At 52.1% G+C, this 25500-nt stretch overlaps 1 protein-coding gene across 1 annotated transcript in view; it reads left to right on the top strand.

Moving 5' to 3' along the window:
* The window catches only part of FMO4 (flavin containing dimethylaniline monoxygenase 4), a 28180-nt gene extending 14061 nt beyond the window's left edge, over positions 1–14119 (top strand). The window contains exons 3-9 of the mRNA XM_055121209.1: positions 142–330; positions 1609–1765; positions 2918–3060; positions 6441–6640; positions 7146–7495; positions 11459–11528; positions 13714–14119. Of these exons, the coding sequence (XP_054977184.1) occupies positions 142–330; positions 1609–1765; positions 2918–3060; positions 6441–6640; positions 7146–7495; positions 11459–11528; positions 13714–14119 (1515 nt within the window). The remainder of the gene's footprint in view (positions 1–141; positions 331–1608; positions 1766–2917; positions 3061–6440; positions 6641–7145; positions 7496–11458; positions 11529–13713) is intronic.
* The last annotated feature ends 11381 nt before the right edge of the window (positions 14120–25500 follow it).

The following is a 25500-nucleotide window of genomic DNA, read 5'->3' as shown; positions in this document are numbered from 1 at the left end:
CCAGGCGGCAAGGGGGAGAGCCACCGGGGCCTTCCCTGGCCACCCGGAGACTATACAGTGACCAGCAGCCCTCTCTGTGTTGGACTAGCTGAGGACCCCTCACTGTGCTCCCGTCAAGCTAACGTCACTTCCTCCCTGCAGGATAGCTCTGAAGATGGAATGACCAGGGTATACAGATCACTGGTGACTAACGTCTGCAAGGAAATGTCCTGCTACAGCGACTTCCCCTTCCACGAGGATTATCCCAACTTCATGAGCCACGAGAAATTCTGGAACTATCTTCGAGAATTTGCGGAACACTTTGACCTTCTGAAGTACATTCGTTTCCAGGTAAGACCAAGGGGACACGAAAGACTAATAAATAAGGGAGGCTGGGGTAGGGCTTCCTATTAACGAAGTTCTTGGAAAGAGGGTTTAGACCAATGTTTTTCTGATGTTAATCTTTATAACAATGGGCGGATAATCAATCCTTACATCTGTGCACAAATGCCTCATGAAAATACCGAACTTAGAGGGCTGGAGTGATAGCACAGTGGGGAGGGCATTTGCCTTGCATTCAGCCGACCCAGGTTCAATTCCTGGCATCCCATATGGTCCTCTGAGCACCGCCAGGAGTAATTCCTGAGTGCAGAGCCAGGAGTAACCCCTGTGCATCGCAGAGTGTGACCCAAAATGCAAAAAAAAAAAAAAAGAAAAAGAAAGAAAGAAAGAAAATAATGAACTTTTGTATTGTTTTGTTTTGTTTGGGGCTACACCTGGCGATGCTCAGGGGTAACTCCTGGCTCTGTGCTCAGGAATCACTCCTGGCCGGCTTGGGGGACCATGTGGGGTGCCAGGATTTAAACCCATGTAAGGCAAATGACCTCCGTGCTGGACTCCCGGCCCCCAGTACCGGAACTTCTTGATTCCATCTCTAAATCCATCTTCTGGAACAGAATAAAGTTTGATTTTTAAAAAAAAAAAAAAAAAAAGGATGAGGTGGGGCCGAGCAATAGCACAGGCGTTTGCCTTGCACGCGGCCAACCCAGGTTCGATTCCCAGCATCCCATATGATCCCCCGAGCACCTCCAGGAGTGATTCCTGAGTGCAGAACCAGGACTAACCCCTGAGCATCGCTGGGTATGATCCAAAAAGCAAAAAAATAAAATAAAATAACAACAACAAAACCCTGAACAATTCTATACGCCCCACAAGAAGGGATTCTTCTGTGTATGGGGGTCCTTAGCTAGAGAACCACTTTTAAGATTTTGACCAAGGGCTGGAGCAATAGCACAGCGGGTAGGGCGTTTGCCTTGTACGCAGCCGACCCGGGTTCAATTCCCAGCATCCCATAGGGTCCCCTGAGCACCACCAGGAGTAACTCCTGAGTGCAGAACCAGGAGTAACCCCTGTGCATCGCCGGGTGTGACCCAAAAAGCAAAAAAGGAAAAAAAAAGATTTTGACCAAGTAATTGAGATCTCTAGAGAGAAGGTCCATCAATCATGGCAAGCTTGCTCATGGGAGTCATGTGACCTGAGTCATGTGACCCTCGGGTGCTCTGAAGTAAAGGCTTCCGTTGACTGAGGTGCCCAGGGCAGAGTGATGGGGAATGTTTATCTTGCTTCCAGACCACAGTCTGCAGCGTCACCAGGTGCCCAGACTTCACCGAAACCGGCCAGTGGGAAGTGGTGACAGAGACGGAGGGCAAGCAGGACAGAGCTGTCTTCGACGCGGTGATGGTGTGCACGGGACACTACCTGAGCCCTCACTTACCTTCCTTCCCGGGTGAGTGTGTCCACCTGAGCCCTGGCCCGTTCTCCGGGCTTCTCCAAACGGTTGCGTTTCCCAGCTTGCAGCAATGCGTTGGAATTCAAAACATGGGGGTGGGGGGTGATGGGAGGGAACCTGGGGACACCGGTGCTGGGAAAGGTGCCCTGGTGGAGGGATGGGTGTTGGAACCCTGTATGACCGAAACCTGAGCATGAACAGCTCTGTAAGGGTCCATCTCACAGTGAGTCATTTAAAAATTGATTTATCTGGGGTTAGAGCTATAGTACAGTGGGGAGGGTGTTTGCCTTGCACACAGCCAACATGGGTTCGATCAATCCCCAGCCCCCCATAGGGTCCCCCAAGCATTGCCAGTTCCTGAGTGTGGAGCTAGGAGTAACCCCTGAGCATCGCTGGGTGTGACCCCCCAAAAAAAAGAAAAAAAATTTTTGACTAACTAAATATATATAATTTTTTAAAGAATTAAAAAATAGAAAAGGGGGAGCAGGAGGATTCCAGGAATACTTAATAGTAACCCCCAAGACAGACACACACATACACACACATATACACACACATACATACACACACATACACACATATACACACATATATACACATATACACACACATACACGCATATACACACACATACATACACACACATACACACATACACACACACACACACACACACACACAAACACACTCCAAGTCTCGTTCCCCAGACTTACCCCTAGGCAGAATTTTGAAACAAACTCTCTGTCAGTGTTTCCTATGAAGTCGTTGAATGAAAGAAATCAGATATGTGTTCATCTTCAGTGAAAACAGCCTGGAAGGATTAGATACAGGCAATCAGAGCAGCCTGGGGGCTTCCGACAGCCCCCAGCCCCAAAACACTGATTTGAAAGACAATTTGGGGAGCTGGAGGAATAGTATAGCAGGGGATCAGGAGCCATAGCACAGCGGGGAGGGCATTTGCCTTGCACGCAGCCAACCCAGGTTCAATTCCCGGCATCCCATAGGGTCCCCTGAGCACTGCCAGGAGTAATTCCTGAGTGCAGAGCCAGGAGTAAGCCCTGTGCATCACCGGGTGTGACCCAAAAAGCAAAAAATAAAATAAAATAAAAGGATTTCCGATTCTCTGATCCTTCCATCTCCTCTCTCCAGGAATCCATCAGTTCAGAGGCCAGGTGATGCACAGTCAGGAGTATAAGACCCCAGAAGGCTTCCAGGGCAAATGCGTCCTGGTGGTCGGTCTGGGGAACACGGGAGGGGACATCTCTGTGGAACTCGGGCGGTCCGGAGCTCAGGTAATGCCATCTCCGTCCCTTCCTGGTGCCACCTGTGCGGGCGGGAGGGGGACTGCAGGATTATCAGACACTCTGGCCACTTGTGCAGTCACGCGGACACCGTGTGTGTGACCGTCGGAGCCCTGAAGATCCCCAAAGCCACTGGTCCTCCTCCCTGATGTGCTTAGAACACACTTCTGCAGAAGCCAATCTTCTCCAAGAAGGGTCCCTGAAACTCTAGATACTGGACTCGTGGCTCGCTTCAAGGATGCCTCAAAAAGGGCAGATTACTCCCCTTCTCTGCCTTGCTTCTTTGCTTTCCGTTTTCAGCAACCCCCCTGCAAAGCCAGCGAAAGACAGGTGGGTTTTTCAGGATATCTGCAAGTGGGCTGTGCGCCCTGTTTTCAGAGCAAAGCAACCAGAGCTTGGCCAAAGAAGCATACAGAAGGATTCTAGAAGGTGGGGAGTCGCACCTTGGCCTTCTGCTTGACCGTCGTTCAAGTTGTGTTCTCAGGGCTGAAGCGATAGCTCCAGGCACTGAAGGGCTCGTGTAGTTTCCGGAAATAAGGATTTGAGCCAAAGCATTACCTGTGGCCCCCAACACAGCCAAGAATGATTCCAGAGCACTAAATTAGAGTTAGCCTCCTCTGCACCCCCAAGCCCCCAACATAAAAAGAAATAAATAAATCTAAGGACCAGAGCGGGCTGGAGTGATAGCACAGCGGTAGGGCGTTCGCCTTTCATGCAGCCGACCCGAGTTCGATTCCTCCGCCCCTCTCAGAGAGCCCAGCAAGCTACCGAGAGTATCGAGCCCGCACGGCAGAGCCTGGCAAGCTACCCGTGGTGTATTGGATATGCCAAACACAGTAACAATAAGTCTCAGAATGAGAGACGTTACTGGTGCCCGCTCGAACAAATAGATGAGCAACGAGATGACAGTGACAGTGACAGGGACCGGAGCAGCAGTAGAGCAGGTAGGACGCTGGCCTGGCACGTGGCGGACCCAGCTCCGCTCCCTGGCAACCCCTCTGGTGCCCCAGGCCCGCCAGCAGTGACCCCTGAATGCAGAACCAGGAAAAAGCCCTGAGCACTGCCAGGTGTGGCCCTAAAACAAAACAAAACTAAAGAAATAATTCTAATTTTTTTTTTGCTTCTTGGGTCACACCCGGCGATGCACAGGGGTTCCTCCTGGCTCATGCACTCAAGAATTACTCCTGGCGGTGCTCAGGGGACCCTATGGGATGCTGGGATTCGAACCCGGGTTGGCCGAGTGCAAGGCAACTGCCCTACCCGCTGTGCTATTGCTCCAGCCCCTAAATCTAATTTTTAAACCTTCCTTGGGGCTGGAGCGATAGCACAGCGGGTAGGGCAGTTGCCTTGCACTCGGCCAACCCGGGTTCGAATCCCAGCATCCCATAGGGTCCCCTGAGCACCGCCAGGAGTAATTCCTGAGTGCAGAGCCAGGAGGAACCCCTGTGCATCGCCAGGTGTGACCCAAAATACAAAAATAATAATAATAATAATAATAATTTCTAGATCAGGAGCCGGAGTGATAGTACAGCGGCATTGGCCTGGCATGCAGCCAACCTGGGTTCAATCCCCAGAATCCCATAGTGTAAAAATCTAAAGCATGTCGAGGCGCATGTACACTCGAGGGCTCTCCGGGCAGCTCTGTCTCACCACCTGTGTTCATTGCTCTGGAACCACTGTGTATGGACTGGATCGGGACGGCTGTTGGCCAAGGACAGGCGAAGGAAGAACGAGGACCAAGCTGGTTGCTGATTAGTTACTGTTTTTTCAATCTTCCATCATTCTCATCTCCGGCACTTCTAGCTCCGGCCTCTCTCTCCATCTACTGCAGCCTCTCTCCATCTCTCTCCTCCCTTTTTCCTCTCTCACCCTTGTCCCTAGGTTACACCCCGCCAGGCAGCAAAATCAACATAATAAAGCCCTTCCTGAGGGCTGTCAGGTTCAAAGGGAACAAGACCTAGGGTTCCAAAGCCCTTCCTGACTCTTAAGGTGTTTTTCTCCTTTCCTTAATTCCAAACACTCATTAACATCTTAATACTAGTTATTTTTGTATGGACATAGCAAGAGATACATTGAGGCTTGCAAGGCAGCTCTCCTGGGAACATCTTGCCACAGACTCAGACTACAGCACTCAGGCCAGGTTAATCATTCCTCACCCTAGCAGGATCCGAATCTAGGTATCACTGTTTGGATCATGACAGCATTTGTCCATGACCAAGCTCTTAACTTATAGTTAAGCATTAGGCACTTTGGCCAGGCCCATCTCGATGCCAGGGTAGCACACAACTCACCGCTTGCCCTGGGTCCGTCCCGTCCCTTGTCAGGACCCTGCTTTTGGGGGTGCTAGGAAGCAAGGGCAGCTGAGGCTTAGCTGAGAGAACAGATGCCCAGGAGGAAAATATCATGTAAAGTCAAATGACTCCCAGCTTACAAAAGCATAGCATTTGCTAAGTCTTCCTGCGTCCATACAAATAGGACATGGCTCTGAATAAACTGTGCAAAGGACTCAAGGAGAAGAGAAAAACAATATTTACAAGTCAACAGAACACTAAGAAAGAAGCTACAAATAAACACAGAGGAATGGGAGCACTGTGATGGGAGTAACCCAATAAACCTAAACTACCTGAGGCTATGTTATCCTACACCATAGGGTCCCCCAAGCATCGCCAGTAGTGATCTCTGTGTGCAGAGCCAGGAGTCAGCCCTGAGCATCACTGGCGTGCCCCCCACCCCCCAAAAAATATTTTTTTTCCAAATCAACAGCTCCTAGCTAGGTGTGTTACCCCTGTTTGTATAGCAGGTGTACATGTAGATCAAGTCAAAGTGAGCACTGAGAGACCAGAGACCTAGGACAGGGATTAGGACTCAGGATTGCAGGGCCCGGAGTGATAGTACAGCGGGTAGGGCGTTTGCTTTGAATGCGGAAGACCCAGGTTTGATCCCTGGTATTCCATATGGTCCTCCAAGCACCCCCAGGAGTAATTGCTGAATGCAGAGCCAGGAGTAGCCCCTATGCATTGCCAGGTATGACCCCCCCTCCAAAAAAAAAAAAGATTCAGGATTGCATGTCTCCAATTCTGGCTCAATCCCTGGCACTATAACTGGTCCCTGAGCACTTTTAGAAGAGTCCCCCAACTCAGAGCCAGGAATAGGCTCTGACTGTGCGCAGGGCTGCAGGCAGGACCCACCACTCCTCTCTCCACCCCATCAAAAGAAGTGATTTCTGAAAGCCATGAGAGAAACTGAGTCACCTGTCGGGGTACATACACGTTCACTAGGTCTCCGAGGGAAGTTCTAAGGCCATTCGGGACACTGATGCAAACCACTGCAAAGAGTGAACATGATTCTATCCTTCTTGCCTTACTTTTCAGGTACTTCTCAGTACTAGAACTGGTACCTGGGTCCTTGGCCGAGATTCCCACGGGGGTTACCCGTATAATATGATGATTACGAGAAGATATCAGAACTTTCTTACTCAAATGCTGCCTCCGAGTATTCTAAAGCGGATCCAAGAGAGACAGAGGAGTAAAAGATTTAACCATGAGATTTACGGCTTGAGTATTACCAAGGGGTACTTAACCTTTTTATTAATCTAATGCTACGATGATTGACTCCCGTGTCGCTAATTCTCTGTGATTTGCAACAGCAGCTGCTTGAGCATTGGAAATGTGCCTTTTGCCCTGTTTGAGTTTATTCCTGAAGACAGTGTCCCTTAAGGCACCACGGTGGTTCTTGTCACTCTTCAGATTCAAAGTCATCGGGGCTGGAGCGATAGCACAGCGGGAGGGCGTTTGCCTTGCACACAGCCAACCCGGGTTCGATTCCCAGCATCCCATAGGGTCCTCTGAGCACCGCCAGGAGTGATTCCTGAGTGCAGAGCCAGGAGTAACCTCTGTGCATCACCGGGTGTGACCCAAAAAGCAAAAAAAAAAAAAAAGAAAGAAATTGCTAGAAATTGCTCCCGTCCCTCGGCTCCGCCAGCTAATTACCGAATGGCCCAAATGAACCGTTGGCTGAGGTGTCCCGTGGGTTGGGCAATGGGTTGGGCGACGCTGAGTCCTTTTCTGGGTCTCCAGGAAAAAACCCAAAGTCATCATCAACGACGAGCTTCCCACCTGCATCCTCTGCGGCGTGGTGGCCGTGAAAGGTGGCGTGAGGGAGTTTGGCGCCACGTCGGTGGTCTTCGAGGACGGCTCGGAGGAGCGCGTGGACGCCGTGATCTTCGCCACGGGCTACGACTTCTCCTTCCCCTTCCTGGAGGAGCCGCTGCAAAGCCTCTGTGCCAAGAAGCTGTTTCTGCACAAGTTCGTCTTCCCCGTCAGCCTGGACAGAGCCACGCTGGCCATCATCGGCCTCATCGGTCTCCAAGGGTCCATCCTGGCCGGCACAGAGCTCCAGGCTCGATGGGTCACCAGGGTATTCAAAGGTAAGTGGACCCGGGGCTGGAGTGATAGCACAGCGGGTAGGGCGTTTGCCTTGCACTCGGCCGACCCAGGTTTGAATCCCAGCATCCCATATGGTCCCCCGAGTACCGCCAGGAGTAATTCCTGAGTGCAGAGCCAGGAGTAAGCCCTGTGCATCGCCGGGTGTGACCCAAAAAGCAAAAAAAAAAAAAAAAAAAAAAAAGGTAAGTGGACCCTGTCAGTGTGTGGGGGGGGGAATGGACGATGCATGCAGGGGTGGGGGGTCCCTGGCTCTGGCCCTGACACGGAGTGTCTCCCATGAGCGCTGTCAGACGGGAAAACTCAAATGCTGAGCTCCGGAGCTATGGTGCAGCAAGGAGGGCGCGTGCCTTGCAAGCAGTAACTCTCTGACATCTCATGTGGTCCCCTGAGCCCTGCCAGGAGTGAGCCCTGAGCACAGAGCCAGGAGTAAGTCCTGAGCACAGCGGGGTGTGGACCCACCCGCAAACAAATAAAGGAGAATATGGGGCTGGAGCAATAATAGCACAGCGGGGAGGGCGTTTGCCTTGCACACGGCCGACCCGGGTTTGATTCCCAGCATCCCATAGGGTCCCCTGAGCACCGACAGGAGTAATTTCTGAGTGCATGAGCCAGGAGTGACCCCTGTGCAACGCCGGGTGTGACCCAAAAAAAAAAAAAAAGGAGAATAGCCAATGCCTTGTGATTTAGCTAAGCGCAAGCAGATGTCTGCTAAAAGACTATATAAAATACTGAAAAACAGAGGGGAAAAAATGGGGAGGAATATAGTTTAACACTAGAGCATTTCGGGGGCTGGAGCAATAGCACAGCAGGTAGGGTGTTTGCCTTGCACGCAGCAGACCCGGGTTCGATTCCCAGCATCCCATATGGTCCCCTGAGCACCGCCAGGAGTGATTCCTGAGTGCATGAGCCAGGAGTGACCCCTGTGCATCGCCAGGTGTGACCCAAAAGGCAAAAAAAAAAAAAAAAAAAAAAAAAACCACTAGAGCATTGCTTGTGTGAGGTCCTGAGTTTAATCCTGGCACCACAAAGGAAAAATTGCATTTATAGAGGGTCAGAGTAATAGGACAGCGGGTAGGGCGTTTGCCTTGCATGCAGGTGACCCCGGTTCAATCCCCGGCATCCCATATGGTCCCCCCCAAACACTGTCAAGAGTGATTCCTGAGTGCAGAGCCAGGAGTCAGTCCAGAGCATCGCCCAAAAATAAATAAGAAAAATTCCATTTGTATTATTAAACTAAAAATCACAGCTACAGTTGAGCCAACCAGTTAGCCTTCAAAGGGTAACTTTGTCTTGAATAGAAACAGTCAACTTGGGCTGGAGAGATAGCACAGCGGGTAGGGCGTTTGCCTTGCACGCAGCCGAGCCGGGTTCAAATCCCAGCATCCCATATGGTCCCCTGAGCACGGCCAGGGATAATTCCTGAGTGCAGAGCCGGGAGTGACCCCTGTGCATCGCCAGGTGTGACCCAAAAAGCCAAAAAAAAAAAAAAAAGAAACAGTCAACTGAATTTTATAAATAACTGCTTCAATGACAATTCAGACATGCAAATGTTATTTGAATGGGGAGGAGGGTGACACAGTAGAGGAGAGGGTTTGAAAATCTCCCGTGACACCCCGCCACTTTATACACACACTATAAAGGGGGAACTATCTATATCCTTCCATGAAATTTTCAGTGGTTTGCCTTTCTTTGCTTCTTTCTTTCTTTCTTCCTTCCTTTCTTCCTTCCTTTCTTTCTTTCTTTCTTTCTTTCTTTCTTTCTTTCTTTCTTTCTTTCTTTCTTTCCTTCCTTCCCCTTGCTTCCTTTCTCTTTCTTCCTTTCTTTCTTCCTTCCTTCCTTCCTTCCTTTCTTCCTTTCCTTCCGTCCCCCTCCTTCCTTTCTTCTCTCTCTCTTTCTTTCTTTCTTTCTTTCTTTCTTTCTTTCTTTCTTTCTTTCTTTCTTTCTTTCTTTCTTTCTTTCTTTCTTTCTTTCTTTCTTTCTTTCTTTTTTCTTTCTTTCTTTCTTTCTTTCTTTCTTTTCTTCTTTCTTTCTTTCTCTCTTTCTTTCTTTCTTCCTTCCTTTCTTCCTTTCTTTCCTTCCTTCCTTCCTTCCCCCTCCTTCCTTTCTTTTTTCTTTCTTTCTTTCTTTCTTTCTTTCTTTCTTTCTTTCTTTCTTTCTTTCTTTCTTTTTTTTCTTTTTTGAGTCAGAAGGAGAGGGACAGATATAGAATGATTGCATTCATTTACAGTATAAATATATATGTATATACATCACGAATCAAGAATCACGAAATCCCGTTAATCACCGATTTTTCCGGCAGGCTCAGTAACATCTCATTTCGTCCTTTCCCTGATATCTTAGAAGTCTCTCTCGACTCGGCCCTCCTAAGGATGTTGCACTGGGGGCTCTTCAGGGTCAGGGGAATGAGATCCAGCTTGTTACTGAATTTTGCATATGAATACACCATGGGAAGCTTGCAAGGCTGTCCCATGTGGGCAGGAAACTCTCAGAGGATTGCCAGTTTCTCCCAAAGGGAGTAGGCTAAACGGCAGCGTGCTTCTGGGAGCTTGCTTTTAAGTCTCTGGATGTTGGCCGTTGATGGGATTACACACACCTGGGTTCCTCTGCCGGTACCTTCATGCATGAGGCCTGTCCGTGTGGAGAGGGGCCTCCAGCATGGCTGTAGCTAGGTTCCAGTGGTCTTCGGCCGCCGGGAGCTCTGCTCGGGGTGGGGAGGGAAGCTGGAGCCCATCCCCTCCGAGGGGGCCCGGGGAAAACAGCCAGGCGTTCGGGCAAGAGACTCTCTGCATCTATATATACATACATATGTATATATTTATATCAGGGGAAAAAAGGAACTAGGAGGAACTGGTCAGTGGTTGGGATCAACCACAAGTGTGTGTGGGGTGGAGGGTAGGCAAGATAGAGAAGGGACCGGGATGACAATAAAAGCTGGGAAGGATCAGGCTGGACTAAAACTGAGTAATCAAAATAGTAAAGGGATATACCACATAACCTTACACTATCTGTATGGCTTTTATTTCTTTACGGCCAATAAAAGTGCGTCTGGGGCACTGACCAATTATAGTCAAGCCTCAGAAGATGGTTTAGTACCTTTATTGATCTTAAGGAATATACAAGGTGGCACATGCTTAGCAGGATAACAGAGCTGATGAACAAACCCTCCCGAGTCACACGTGGAAGCCACAGAGTTGATTGATTCAGTCAGATCACAAACACAGCACTGCATGGAGCTAAAGCAATAGCACAGTGGGGAGGGCGTTTGCCTTGCACGCAGCTGACCTGGGTTCGATTCCCAGCATCCCATAGGGTCCCCGGAGTACCACCAGGAGTAATTCCTGAGTGCATGAGCCAGGAGTAACCCCTGTGCATTGCCAGGTGTGACCCAAAAACTAAAACAAAAACTAACACAGCACTGCAAAATATGGCAGAAATATTCACTGTAGCACTGTCGTCCTGTTGTCCATCGATTTGCTCGAGCGGGCACCAGTAACGTCTCCATTGTGAAACTTGTGACTGTGTTTGGCATATTGAATACACCACAGGGAGCTTGCCAGGCTCTGCCATGTGGGCGGGATCCTCTCGGTAGCTTGTTGGGCTCTCCGAGAGGGACGGAGGAATTTAAACCCGGGTCAGCTGCGTGCAAGGCAAATGCCCTCCCCGCTGTGCTATCGCTCCAGCCCCTTACTGTGCTATATTACCACATGCATATATATAGCTGGAGCTCCTGGTAGTGGGGGCGGGGGGGGGGCGAAGGCTGCCAGAGGGCCCCGGGCACTGGCCCCTCACCTCAACAGTTCTCTGGTCCATTTGGCTTGGGGGAACCCACCCTCCACGCCCCAATCCCATTCGGAGCTGGCACTCTTGCCCCATCACACGTGGCAGAGGTGAAGAAGGAGGAGCTAGTGAGAAAAGTTGACCCCCAGCTCTCATCTTCCCCACAGGACTCTGCTCCATCCCCCCGGCCCCCAAACTTATGGCGGAGGCAACTAAGAAGCAGCAACTCATAGAAAGGTATGAGGGACCCGGAGAAAGAGCACAGTGGGGCGGGTGTGTGCCTGGCACGCGGCCGACATAGGTTCGATTCCCAGCATCCCATAGGGTCCCCTTCGCCCTGCCAGGAGTGAGTCCCGAGTGCAGGACTAAGAGTCAGCCCTGAGCATCCCCGGTGTGACCCAAAAAAGCAAAATAAAATTTAAATAAATTAATTAAAAAATGGCTTTCCGGGGCCATAGTGATAGCACAGCGGGGAGGGTGCTTACCTTGCACATGGCCGACCCCGGTTCGATCCCCGGCATCCCATAGGGTCCCCCAAGCACCGCCAGGAATGATTCCTGAGTGCAGAGCCTGGAGTCAGCCCTGAGCATCACCGGGTGTGCCTCACCCACTCGCCCCACACACACCAATACACACACACACACACACACACACACACACACACACACACACACACACAAGATGGAGCTTTCTGCAACACACACACACACACAAGATGGAGCTTTCTGCAGGAAAATCCCCTGTAAGACCTACCACTCTCCCTCCCTCAAATCCTTCATAAAAAATTCACCCCTGATGTGTCCAGAGCCTTAGTACAGCGGGGAGGGCGTTTGCCTTTCACACTACAAACCCAGGTTCAATCCCCGGCATCCTATAGGAGCCCCCGCGCACTGCCAGTAGTTATCCCTGAGTGCAGAGCCAGGAGGAACCCCTGAGCATCGCCAGGTGTGACCGTAAAAGCAAAGAAAATTAAATTTTAGTTCTGCGCAGGACCAAACGGGATGGTCTCTCAGTATCTGTACTGCAAACCATAATGCCCCAAAGCAGAGAGAGAGAGAGGAAGAAGGAAAGTGTCTGCCATAAAGGCAGGGGATGGGGTGTGGTGGGGGGTGGTGAGAGGGATACTGGGGACATCGGTGGTGGGAAATGTGCACTGGTGGAGGGACGGGTGTTAGAACACCGTGTGACTGAAACTCAATCATGAGATCTTTTTTTTTTTTGCTTTTGGGGTCACACCCAGCCATGCTCAGGGGTTCCTCCTGGCTCTGCACTCAGGAATTACTCCTGGCAGTGCTCAGGGGACCCTATGGGATGCTGGGAATCGAACCTGGGTGGCCGTGTGCAAAGCAAACACCCTACCTGCTGTGCTATCGTTCCAGCCCCTCAATCATGCGATCTTTATAGCCTGTATCTCATGGTGATTCAATAAAAAAAAAATTAAATTGGGGCTGGAACGATAGCACAGCAGGTTGGGCGTTTGCCTTGCATGCGGCTGATCCGCGTTCGATCCCCAGCATCCCATAGGGTCCCCCAAGCACCGCCAGGAGTAATTCCTGAGTGCAGAGCCAGGAGGAACCCCTGAGCATCGCTGGGTGTCACCCAAAAAGCAAAAAAAAAAAATTAAATTAAAAAAATTCAGTCCTGGGGCTGGAGCAATAGCACAGCGGGGAGGGCATTTGCCTTCCATGCGGCCGACCCGGGTTCGAATCCCAGCATCCCATAGGGTCCCCTGAGCACCGCCAGGAGTGATTCCTGAGTGCAGAGCCAGGAGGAACCCCTGAGCATCAGAGGTTTTGTCGCCCTGTTGTCCATCCATTTGCTCGAGCGGGCACCAGTAACGTCTCCCTGGTGAGACTTGTGACTGTTTTTGTGACCTGGGTGTGACCCAAAAAGAAAAGAAAAAAAATTCAGTCCTGGGGCTGGAGCGATAGTACAGCGGGGAGGGCATTTGCCTTGCACCTGGCTGACCCAGGTTCGATTCCCAGCATCCCATAGGGCCCCCCAAGCACCACCAGGAGTAATTCCCGAGTTTGGAGCCAGGAGGAACCCCTGTGCGTTGGCGGGTGTGACCCAAAAAGAAAAAAAATTCAGTCCTGGGGGCTGGAGTGATAGCACAGCGTGTAGGGCGTTTGCCTTGCACGAGGTCGACCCGGGTTCGATTCCCAGCATCCCATATGGTCCCCTGAGCACCGCCAGGGGTAATTCCCGAGTGCAGATCCAGGAGGAACCCCTGTGCATCGCCGGGTGTGACCCAAATAGAAAAAAAAAATTCAGTCCTGGAAACGGGAAAATAGGACAGTGTGGGGGGTGGGCATGCGGAGGGGAGAGGGTGGGAATCGGGGCCAGCGTAGAGCCAGGAGTAGCCCCCAAGGACGAGCTCAGAGAACCTGAGGCTGCCAAGCGAACCTATTTCCCTTCCCAGCGGTGCCATTGAAGATACCTCCCAGGACAAGCTCAACTTTATCAACTACCTGGACGAGCTGGCCACCCGCATCGGCGCCAAGCCCAGCCTGCTTCTCTTCCTCAGTGACCCCCGGCTGGCCTGGCACGTTTTCTTTGGGCCCTGCAGCCCGTACCAGTACCGCCTCCGGGGCCCCGGCAAGTGGGCCGGCGCCCGACGAGCCATCCTCACGCAGTGGGACAGGGCCCTGAAGCCCCTGCAGACCCGCAGGGTCCTTGCTGCCCCCGGGGGGCACCCCTTCGGAGTCTGGGGTGCCTCCCTCCTGCTCGCCTCGCTCCTGCTGCTCTGCCGGTCCTCCCCCTTCATGGTGCTGCTGAGAGAGAAGCTGCAGGAGAGAATCTCCCTGCAGCGACTGAGGATGTGGTGAGAGACGGCCGGGGTGCCCGGAGGTGGCTCTCTCCAGAGTTCGACGCATCGGTGGTTGAATGATGGAGCCATCAGTTCTGCTGTCTCCCAGCCTCCTTTGCAGTTCCCTGAAAGCTCAGGTTCCTTGTCCAGGGTGCAGTGATGGAGCCATCAGTTCTGCCGTCTCCCGGCCTCCTTTGCAGTTCCCTGAAAGCTCAGGTTCCTTGTCCAGGGTGCAGCGATGGAGACATCAGTTCTGCCGTCTCCCGGCCTCCTTTGCAGTTCCCTGAAAGCTCAGGTTCCTTGTCCAGAATGCAGTGATGGAGCCACCAGTTCTGCCGTCTCCCAGCCTCCTTTGCAGTTCCCTGCAAGCTCAGGCTCCACGTCAAGGGTGGGATGATGGAGCCATCAGCTCCGCTGTCTCTCGACCTTTCCCCCTGCTCCCTGGCAAGCTGAACGCTTCTCTGTCACCTCCGCCCTTACTCTCCAAGGCCAAGGCATGGCCGCTTTCTCGAGACGGCACTGCAGCCAAGTGGTGTGTGGCCTTGAGAATACAGAACTGATATCAAAACGGTCTGAGCTGCTGTTGAGAAATCGGAGGATTGAGGGGAGACCCCTGAGGCCAGACAAGACGGGCCGGAGTGCGGAGGGTGTTTGCTTGGCATGCGGCTGGCCTGGGTGCTCTGAGTACCACCAAGAGCGATTCCTGAGCACACAGCCAGGCATAAACCCTGAGCATCGCCGGTGTGACTTAAACAAACAAACAAAAATACAAAGCTAGCAGCGAGAATGTTCTCCTACCATCCGGAGTCTAATTAGGCAAAAAAAAAGGGACCTGAGCAATAGTCCAGCGGGGAGGGCGTTTGCCTTGCAGGCAGCCGACCTGGGTTCGATCCCCAGCATCCCATAGGGTCCCCCGAGCACCGCCAGGAGTGATCCCTGAGTGCAGAGCCAGGAGTCAGCCCTGAGCATCGCCGAGGGTGACCCAAAAGCCAAACAAACAACAACAGCAAAATAGAGCTACAAAGGAGGCAGAGGGCAAGGTAGGGTGGGGTGGCAGATGTGCCAAAGGTCATTCCCTGGAGGCACGTTGGATAGTGGACGTCAGAGTAATGGGCATGTAAGCAGGTGGCACATCCCGATGGCCATTGGGAGGTTACGACTTTTGAACCCGGGGCTGAGTGATAGTACAGTGGGGAGGGCGTTTGCCTTGCATGCAGCTGACCCAGGTTCCATTCCCAGCATCCCATAGGGTCCCCTGAGCACCGCCAGGGGTGATTCCTGAGTGCAGAGCCAGGAGGAACCCCTGAGCATTGCCGGGTGCCAAAAAAAAAAAAAAAAAAAAAAGTTAAAGCTCTCGCCTTGAAGCTGGCTGACCCAGCTCAATCCCAGACACTGTGTGGTCCCCTGGGCGTCACTGGGCACAACACCCCCCCACCACCACCACTAGCCCCAGCACTGAGCCAGGAGTAGCCCCTCAGCACGACCAGGCGTGTCCCCTCGGGGAGGAAGGAACCAGGAACCGTGCCCTTCAGGGGGAGGCAACCGGTGCCAAGTCCAAGTGCAGAGAGCTGGGGGCGGTAAACTCACTCCCTTAGATTCCGTGCTCTGAGCCCCTGTCTGCACCGGGCAGTGCCCTGGCCAGATGAGCTCTGAGGTCAAGGCCACAGTGGAAACTCCTTACACACGTCTGTCTGTCTCTGTCTCAGTCTCTGTCTCTGTCTGTCTGTCTGTCTCTCTCTCTCTGTCTCTGTCTCTGTCTGTCTGTCTCTCTCTCTGTGTCTCTGTCTCTGTCTGTCTCTCTCTGTGTCTCTGTCTCTGTCTCTGTCTGTCTGTCTGTCTCTCTCTCTCTGTGTCTCTGTCTGTCTGTCTCTCTCTCTGTGTCTCTGTCTCTGTCTGTCTGTCTCTCTCTGTGTCTCTGTCTCTGTCTGTCTGTCTCTCTCTCTGTGTCTCTGTCTGTCTGTCTCTCTCTCTGTGTCTCTGTCTCTGTCTGTCTGTCTCTGCCTCTGTCCCTGTGTCTCTGTCTCTGTCTCTGTTTGTCTCTCTCTCTGTGTCTCTGTCTCTGTCTCTGTCTGTCTGTCTGTGTCTCTGTCTCTGTCTCTGTCTGTCTGTCTCTCTCTCTGTGTCTCTGTCTCTGTCTGTCTGTCTCTCTCTGTGTCTCTGTCTCTGTCTGTCTGTCTCTCTGTGTCTCTGTCTCTGTCTGTCTGTCTCTCTCTCTGTGTCTCTGTCTCTGTCTGTCTGTCTCTCTCTCTGTGTCTCTGTCTCTGTCTGTCTGTCTCTGCCTCTGTCCCTGTGTCTCTGTCTCTGTCTCTGTCTGTCTCTCTCTCTCTGTGTCTGTGTCTCTGTCTGTCTGTCTGTCTCTCTCTCTGTGTCTCTCTCTGTCTGTCTCTGTCTCTGTCTGTCTGTCTGTCTGTCTGTCTCTCCCCCTCTCTCTCTCTATCGCTCACTCACTCGCTCTTGCTCTCCCTCTCCCTCTCGGTCTTCTCCCTCCCCCACCACCCCCTCTCAAGGCGCCAAAGAGAAACTCAGAGATGAAAGATAGCACTTTTTTTCTTTCATTATGCAAACACAGCAGAACTCAGTTCCAAGATTCCAGGGCATTGATCAGCCAGGTTCAAAGTGCATTTGGGATGTGTGGGGGAGGGGGGGGTGGCGGGGAAGCAGGAGAAGGTCCCACAGGCTACAGGGTACACCTGGCCTGTCCAGGGCCCTGGGGGGCCGACCTGACACTGTGGAGCACTCGCGGATTTCCACGGGATGAAAAAGCTCGCACTCTTAGCCACGGCGCAAAGGTCACCTAAGCTGGGGGTCTCCTCACCACCCCCCCTTTACTCAGGGGGCCTGCACGGGCAAGGAACAACCCCCTGAGTCCCTCTGCTCGAAGAAGTCAGGGGCACGTCTGAATTTATAGCCAGGGACAGCCCCCACGCACGGCTGGGGGTGGCCCCCCCCTACAAACCATTTGTGTAGGAGGTCAGGGAGGCGTGGGGGATATTCTGGTTTATAAGAATTATGGACATGGGGGCTGGAGCGACAGCACATCGGGGAGGGCGTTTGCCTTGCATGCGGCCGACCCGGGTTCGATCCCCGGCATCCCATAGGGTCACCCAAGCACTGCCAGGAGTGATTCCTGAGTGCAGAGCCAGGAGTAACCCCTGTGCATCGCCGGGTGGGACCCAAAAACAAAAACCAAAGAATTATAGATGTGGCTTTTGTCCCCGTGGCACAGTACCCAAAGCCCTTGGCACTCTGCTAAGTGATAAGCACCACCGAGGCGCCGCCCGATCTTTTATAATACCAAAGATCTCCCGCTGAAGAAACGGAGATTCTGTTACAGCAGCACAGCGTCCACAATTTCGCATGTTCAAAAACGACCTAAACGCAAATAATTTTTTTCCCACTTTAAAGAAATGACTTCAAGGCTGGCAGGTGGCGGTTTTCTGCCAGAAAGGCTTTTTCCTCCCGGACTTTTGTCACCTGCTTGCTCCTCCTTCTCCAAGGTGACCCAGGCCATTGCTACAAAAACCACTGAACCGGAAGGAATGTGGCATAGTCCGTCCCAATTCTCACCCCTGAGCCTCCTCGGGAGCTTTTTTCCTTTAAAGACTTCTTAGCTAGCAACCCCAGGCCACACTCACACAACACACACACACAACCCCACACACAACACACACACACACACAAAACACACACAAGAGACACAAGTTATACACAATGCACAGCTCCCACACACAACACACACACATACGCACACCTCACGCACACTCCTCTCACACACACAACCCACTACACACCCACCCACACAAGGCACATACTCAACACACAACTCACACACACAAGAGACACAAGTTCCACACACAAGGCACAGCTCCCACACACATATACACACACTCACACACACAACCCAATACACACCCACACACACAACACACACAAGACACAAGTTATACACAAAACACACACAAGAGGCACAAGTTATACACAATGCACAGCTCACACACACATACACCTCACGCACACTCCTCTCACACACACAACCCATTACACACCCACCCACACAAGGCACAAGTTATACACAACACACAACTCACACACAACACACAGAAGAGACACAAGTTCCACACACAAGGCACAGCTCTCACATACACATTCACACACCTCACACTCCTCTCACACACACAACCCACTACACACCCACACACACAACACACACAAGACACAAGTTATACACAACTCACACAAGAGACACAAGTTCCACACACAAGGCACAGCTCTCACATACACATTCACACACCTCACACTCCTCTCACACACACAACCCACTACACACCCACACACAACACACACAAGACACAAGTTATACACAACTCACACACACAAGAGACACAAGTTCCACACACAAGGCACAGCTCCCACACACATACACACACCTCACATACTCTCACACACAACCCACTACACACACAACACACACAAGATACAGTTATACACAACACACACAAGTCCTACACACAACACACAAACAACTCCCACACTCACTCCTCTCATACACACATAATCCCCTATGCACACCCCACACACAATGCACACACACACAACACACACCCCATACACACTCCTCTCCTACACACACAACCCCACACACATACACCCCACACAACACACTCACCTCACACACACACACACACACACACCCTCACATACACACATACACCAACATACAAACCACCCAATCCAGAGCCTCTAGCGGATCACCTCCTGATCAGCCTGCCGAGGCTGAAAAGTCTTGCAGAGAAACGCAGAGCCACCAGCCAGTGTCAGACACGGGGCTGGTGAGCAGCTAGAGAACCAAATCCAACAGGTGTCTTTAAAGAAACCAGTTCAGACGGATGCGGAAGCCAGGCTCGGGGGTGGGGGGCGGGGGGGGAGTGTGCGCCCCGAGATGCTCACTGGGATCTGTTTGCTCAGAAAATACTTCGAAGCCGAAATACTGAATGAAACAGGTGTAGAGAGCCGGAGAAGGGAAGAGAGAAACGGGACATGAAGGAAAGAGAGTGTCTCTCTGTCTCTCTCACACACACACTCACACTCACACACACTCACGCATTCATAACAACATGGTCACTCACATGCACTGACACATACACATTTACATACACACACTTTTTCACAGTCACACACTCACACAGCCACACACACTCACGCACTCACACACACGCACTCATGTGCACTCACGTGCACGCACACACACTCATGCACTCACAACAACACGGTCGCTCACATGCACTGACACACACACTTTTTCACATTCACACAGTCACACACTCTCACACTCACACACAGCCACATACACATGCACTCACACACTCATGCACTCACACACATGCATTCATGTGCACGCACACACACTCATGCACTCACACACATGCACTCATGTGCACGCACACACACTCATGCACTCACACACATGCATTCATGTGCACGCACACACTCATGCACTCACACACATGCCCTCATGTGCACGCACACACTCTCATGCACTCACACACACTCATGTGCATGCACACACACTCACGCACTCACAACAACACGGTCACTCACATGCACTGACACACACATTCACATACACACACACTTTTTCACATTCACACAGTCACACACTCTCACACTCACACACAGCCACACACACTCACGCACTCACACACATTCATGCACCCACACACATGCACTCCTGTGCACAGCATATACACACTCATGTGCACACACACACACTCATGCACTCACACACATGCACTCAGGTGCACGCACACATGCACTCATGTGCACGCACACACACTCATGCACTCATGTGCACGCACACACATTCATGTACACAGACACACACACACACACCTGGAGTGGAAGCAGCCTATACCTTATTGCCAGCTCCCTTACACACAGATTTAGCCACCCACAGATCCAACTTCGTTCTTGGTTAAATTCCCCGGTACAGAGCTGGGACCAAAACAATTTCTGCCGGGGCTGAAGAGTTGGCACAGCGGGGAGGGCGTTCGCCTGGCACGCAGCCCTTCCAGGTGCATCCCCGCCACCCCACAGGGCCCCCGAGCCCGCCAGCAGCGATCCCTGAGCGTCATCGGGTGTGGCCGCCAAACCAAAAATAAATTAATCAATCCTGTCTACGTGGACAGTCGGAGTTTAGACCCGGGTCGCTCAAGGCCAGCCCTCGCTTCAGAGGTGGGCAGGGTCCACTGTGCGGCAAGAGCCTGGAGACAGTTCTCTGGGGGCAGAGATCTGGAAAGTTCCAGAAACCTGAGGAGGACTCGTGTGTCCTTCCAAAGCATTTGGTTTTGGCTTTTTTTTGGGGGGGGGGGGATTTAGGGCTGCACCCACCCAGTGATGCTCTGCACTCAGGACTTACTCCCAGCAGTGGCGCTCCGGGGACCCTGCAGGATGCCGGGAATCAAAAGCCCACCCAGGTTAGCCCCGGGCAAGGCCAGCCCACACCAGCTCTGGCCCCTGAAACATTCATGTGATTCGGGGGTTGAGTGGGATCGAAGAGGCGGGACACTCTTCATTTAAGTGCCCAATATTGTGGGAGCTGGAGCGATAGCACAGCAATGCACAGGGGTTACTCCTGGCTCTGCACTCAGGAGTTGCCCCTGGTGATGCTCAGGGGACCTATGGGATGCTGGGCATTTGCCTTGCACGCGGCCAACCCAGGTTCGATTCCCGGCATCCCATATGGTCCCCTGAGCACCGCCAGGAGTAATTCCTGAGTGGAGAGCCTGGAATAACCCCTGTGCATCGCCAGGTGTGACCCAAAAAGCAAAAAAAAAAAAAAAAAGTGCCAAATATTGTGACATGTTCCTTGACCGCAGCCGACCCGGGTTTGACTCCTCTGCCCCTCTCGGAGAGCCCGCCAGCAAGCTACCGAGAGGATCCCACCCGCACGGCAGAGCCTGGCAAGCTCCCCGTGGCGTATTCGAGATGCCAAACACTGTCACAACAAGTCTCACCATGGAGACGTGACTGGTGCCCGCTCGCTCAAATCGATGGACAACGGGATGACAGTGATACAGTGATACAGTTCCTTGACCATGAGACCATGGTCGTGGAGACAGCTCGTGGAATACCCTTTGCACTAATTTGGGAAGCCTCCCAGGGCAGTGGGGAGTGGGGCAGGGCAGGGGGCACAGGCCGCCAGGCTGCCCCCAGCATCTCCTGTGGGGCCATGCCTTGTCAGGGATGTAACCTGGGGCCTCGGGCAGACCAGTCAGGAGTTCCATCCAGCCCCTTGCACCCCACTCTCAAGGGCCTGCAGTCAGGCTTTTCTTAATATATGAAAATGTACATGCATATACATGCACACATGCACATATATACATACATATGTATATATATGCACATTATATATATATACATATATATATTGCTTTTTGGGTCACACCCGGCAATGCACAGGGGTTACTCCTGGCTCTGCACTCAGGAGTTGCCCCTGGCAATGCTCAGGGGACCTATGGGATGCTGGGATTCGAACCCGGGCCGGCCGCGTGCAAGGCAAACGCCCTCCCCGCTGTGCTATCGCTCCAGCCCCTTATAAAACAATTTTTAATGAATCACCATGAGATGGAACGATAACACAGCGGTTGGGCGTTCGCCTTTCACGCGGCCGACCCAAGTTCAATTCCTCCGCCCCTCTCGGAGAGCCCGGCAAGCTACCGAGAGTATCGAGCCCTCGCGGCAGAGCCTGGCAAGCTCTCCATGCGTATTGGATATGCCTAAAAACAGTAACAATAAGTCTCTCAATGAGAGACGTTACTGGTGCCCGCTGGAACAAATCAATGAGCAACAGGATGACAGTGACAGTGACACCATGAGATACAGTTACAGACTTACAAACTTTCATGATGACATTTCGGTCATACAATGGTTGAGTACCCATCCGTCCACCAGTGCCCATTCTCCACCACCGATGTTCCCAGTATCCCTCCCCCCGCTCCACTCACCATGCCTGTGGCAGGCACATTCCCTCTTACTCTCTCTCTCCTTTTGGGTGTTACGGTTTGCAATGCAGGTATTAAGTGGCCATCATGTTCCGTCTAGAGTCCACTTTCAGCACACATCCCCCACCCCGAGCGAGCCTCCAAGCATCATTTAACTTGGTGGTCCCTCTTCTCTCCCAGCTGTCTTTTCCCCCCAGCACGTGGAGCCATCCTCCTGGCCCGTATCTCTATCACCCTTGGGTGTCAGTCTCCCATTCTGTTACTTTATATTCCACAGGGCCAGCGTTAAGTTTTGAGACGGCTCAGAAAACCTCAAAGGCTGGGGGCTGGAGCGATAGCACAGCGAGGAGGGCATTTGCCTTGCACGCAGCCGACCGGGGTTCAATTCCCAGCATCCCATAGGGTCCCCTGAGCACTGCCAGGAGTAATTCCTGAGTGCAGAGCCAAGAGGAACCCCTGTGCATCACTGGGTGTGACCCAAAAAGCAAAAAAAAAAAAAAAGAAAAGAAAAGAAAGAAAGAAAACCTCAAAGACATGGTCCTATTTGGGAACATTGCATCACCCACCTTATCCTCCTTCTCGCCTTCGCATCACTATAGAAACACAATCCAGGGGGACCCAGGCCAGCCCCTCTCTGGATAGCATCTACCCCCTCCTGTGGGGCAGGGGTGCTGAGATGCTCTGCCTCCAGCGTGGAAATATTGGCAAACAACGCCCCCTGCTGGTGCTGTTTTTACCTTTGCCCATTTCTCCCCCTCCACCCCCGCAGGGACCAGCCTAGGGAACCGTCTCTTATTAAGAGGTCCCTCCCAAGACCCCCCTTAAACACTGCCTCCTCCCCACCCCCAGGAGCCTTCTGTCCCCACAGGCTGTGTCACATCTGCTGAGGATGTTTCCAGAATCCTTGTTCCCTTGCCTGCCCTGGGTCGCTCTGTGTTTCCGGGAGGGCTTGTTTAATTTAGGGGGGCAGTTTCCTGAGAGGTGATGGGGGGGAGGGGGAGAGGGGGGAGAGAGACTCTTCCGGGGGTGCCGCCCCACAACGGGGCGGGATGGGAATCTCTTAACTGGCTCTGAGGTTGTAAATACAATCTCGCATCTGTGAGTTCCCTACGTGACCTGTGAAACCCTTCCCGGTCCCGTCAGTTATTTTTGTCACTGTCTTGTCCAAAGGGCATTTGTCCAACTCTGTCACGTCCCTGCAGTGGCAGGCGGGAAGACCAACCCATTTTTATTGTCCCAGGGCAGCCGGTACAGTATGAGGCTCTCTTGACCACCCCTGGGCTGTTTTTCGGTTTTTTGGGGGGTTTTTTTTGTTTTTTTGTTTTTTTTGTTTTAACTGCATTTCACCAGTTTCCTCTCCCTGGAGCTCAGTTCCTGGTTTCCTGGGCGGGTCTCCTTCTGAAAGGCTGTTTCAGTTCCTCTGAAGTCTCACTCTAGCCTGCGGGTAATCCAGGCAAACTGCTGAATTATCCTGGTGACTCAGTTCAGGTGAGGGAAAGCAAGAAGAGGAAATAATTAGGATAAAACCAGCCAGAGATCAGGCTGTGTTTGGAAATCAGCCAATTTCTCTGCAGACCATCAGCTGTTTTGTTTGCTTGGTTGGTTGCTTGTTTTGTTTTTGGTTTTTGGTGTTGTTGGTTTTGTTTTTGTTTTGTTTTTGTTTTGCCTTTTTTTGGGTCACACCCAGTGATGCTCAGGTTACTTCTAGCTCTGCCCTCAGGAATTACTCCCAGCGGTGCTGGAGGGGGGGATGGGGGGAGTGGGGAGGAGAGGGGGGACCGCATGGGATGCCAGAGATCAAATCCTGCTATCACTCCGTCCTCTAGAGACCTTCAGTATTGCAGACATTTTCCACGCATATATTCAGGTTCAGGGCCAGATAGCACAGCGGGAAGGGCATTTACCTTGCACATGGCCAACCCAGGTTCGATCCCCAGCATCCCACAGGGAACCCCAGGTACCGCCAGGAGTAATTCCTGAGTGCAGAGTTAGGAGGAACCCCTGACCATCAAGGGTGTGACCCCCCCAAAAAAAATAAAAGTGATTTTTTTTAAAAAAAACACAGGGTGGGGTGGGCTGGAGCGATAGCACAGCGGGTAAGGTGTGTGCCTTGCACGCAGCCGACCTGGGTTCGATTCCCAGCATCCCATAGGGTCCCCTGAGCACCAAGAGTAATTCCTGAGTAAATGAGCCAGAAGTAACCCCTGTGCATCGCCAGGTGTGACCCCAAAAGCAAAAATAATAAAATAAAATAAAATAAAAACACAGGGGGGCTGGGGAGTAATAGCACAGCAGGTAGGGCGTTTGCCTTGCACGTGGCCGACCCGGGTTCGATTCCCAGCATCCCATAGGGTCCCCGGAGCACCACCAAGAGTAATTCCTGAGTGCAGAGCCAGGCGTAACCCCTGTGCATTGCCGGGTGTGACCCAAAGAGCAAAAACTAGATAAATAAATAAATAAATAAAAAGTAAAAAACACAGGTTCAGTAGCATTTATTTCTCTCTCTTGGGCCAACAGCCCGGGTTCTCGCTGAGTCTCCAGGGCGACCCGTTAAATCCCCGCACAGTTCCCACTCACCTCGGTCGTCCCGGACCAAGCCCAGCACACGCCCCCCACGAGCCCGCTCCCCAATCCTCCACCCCCTCCCCATGGCCACCCGGGTTTGCACATATCCCAGAACGGCTCAGGTTGTGCACGGACGGTTTGTTGTTTGTCTTATTTATAGCCTGCGTGTGAGCGGGACCATCTGGTAACCGTCAGCCCACGGTTGGACAAGCAGCTGCCAGAATAGCTCCCCCAGGGCTCACCCCACAGTGCTCCTTTCCCGGTGGTGCCCGGAGTCCCACTGCACCCGACCACCAAACGGGGCACCTCCATCCTTCCTCAGTGAAGACCCCCGGGAGCCGGGTCACCTTCCCCGAAGCTACGGCCGTTTCATCATTCCCACACAATGGCTCTTTCATTGTCTTGGGAGTTTCTTCATTCTGTTAAAATAAATAAATAAATAAATACAGAAATACATAAATAAATAAATTCATAAATAAATAAGTGGATTGGAGCAATAGCGCAGGGGGGGAGGGCATTGGCCTTGCACAGGGCCAATCCGGGTTCGATCCCCAGCATCCCATAGGGTCCCCCGAGCACCGCCAGGAGTAATTCCTGAGCGCAGAGCCAGGAATAACTCCTGTGCATCACCGGGTGTGACCCAAAAAGAAAAAAATAGAGAAACCCCAAGCAAATGCAGGAGAAGAACAGCCCTGAGTTACTGTGGGATTCTTAGCCTCTTGGTTGGGGGAAGGTTTAGATGGGAAAGGGGAAGTAGAGGAAGTAGAATGTTCCTTTTTTTTTTTTAATTGAATCACTGTGAGATACACTTACAAAGCTTTCCTGATTGAGTTTC

The sequence above is a fragment of the Sorex araneus genome, chromosome X (assembly GCF_027595985.1).
Source record: "Sorex araneus isolate mSorAra2 chromosome X, mSorAra2.pri, whole genome shotgun sequence".
Taxonomy (NCBI): domain Eukaryota; kingdom Metazoa; phylum Chordata; class Mammalia; order Eulipotyphla; family Soricidae; genus Sorex; species Sorex araneus.
Note: the sequence above shows the minus strand (reverse complement) of the source record. Positions and strands in the feature narration are given on the sequence as shown.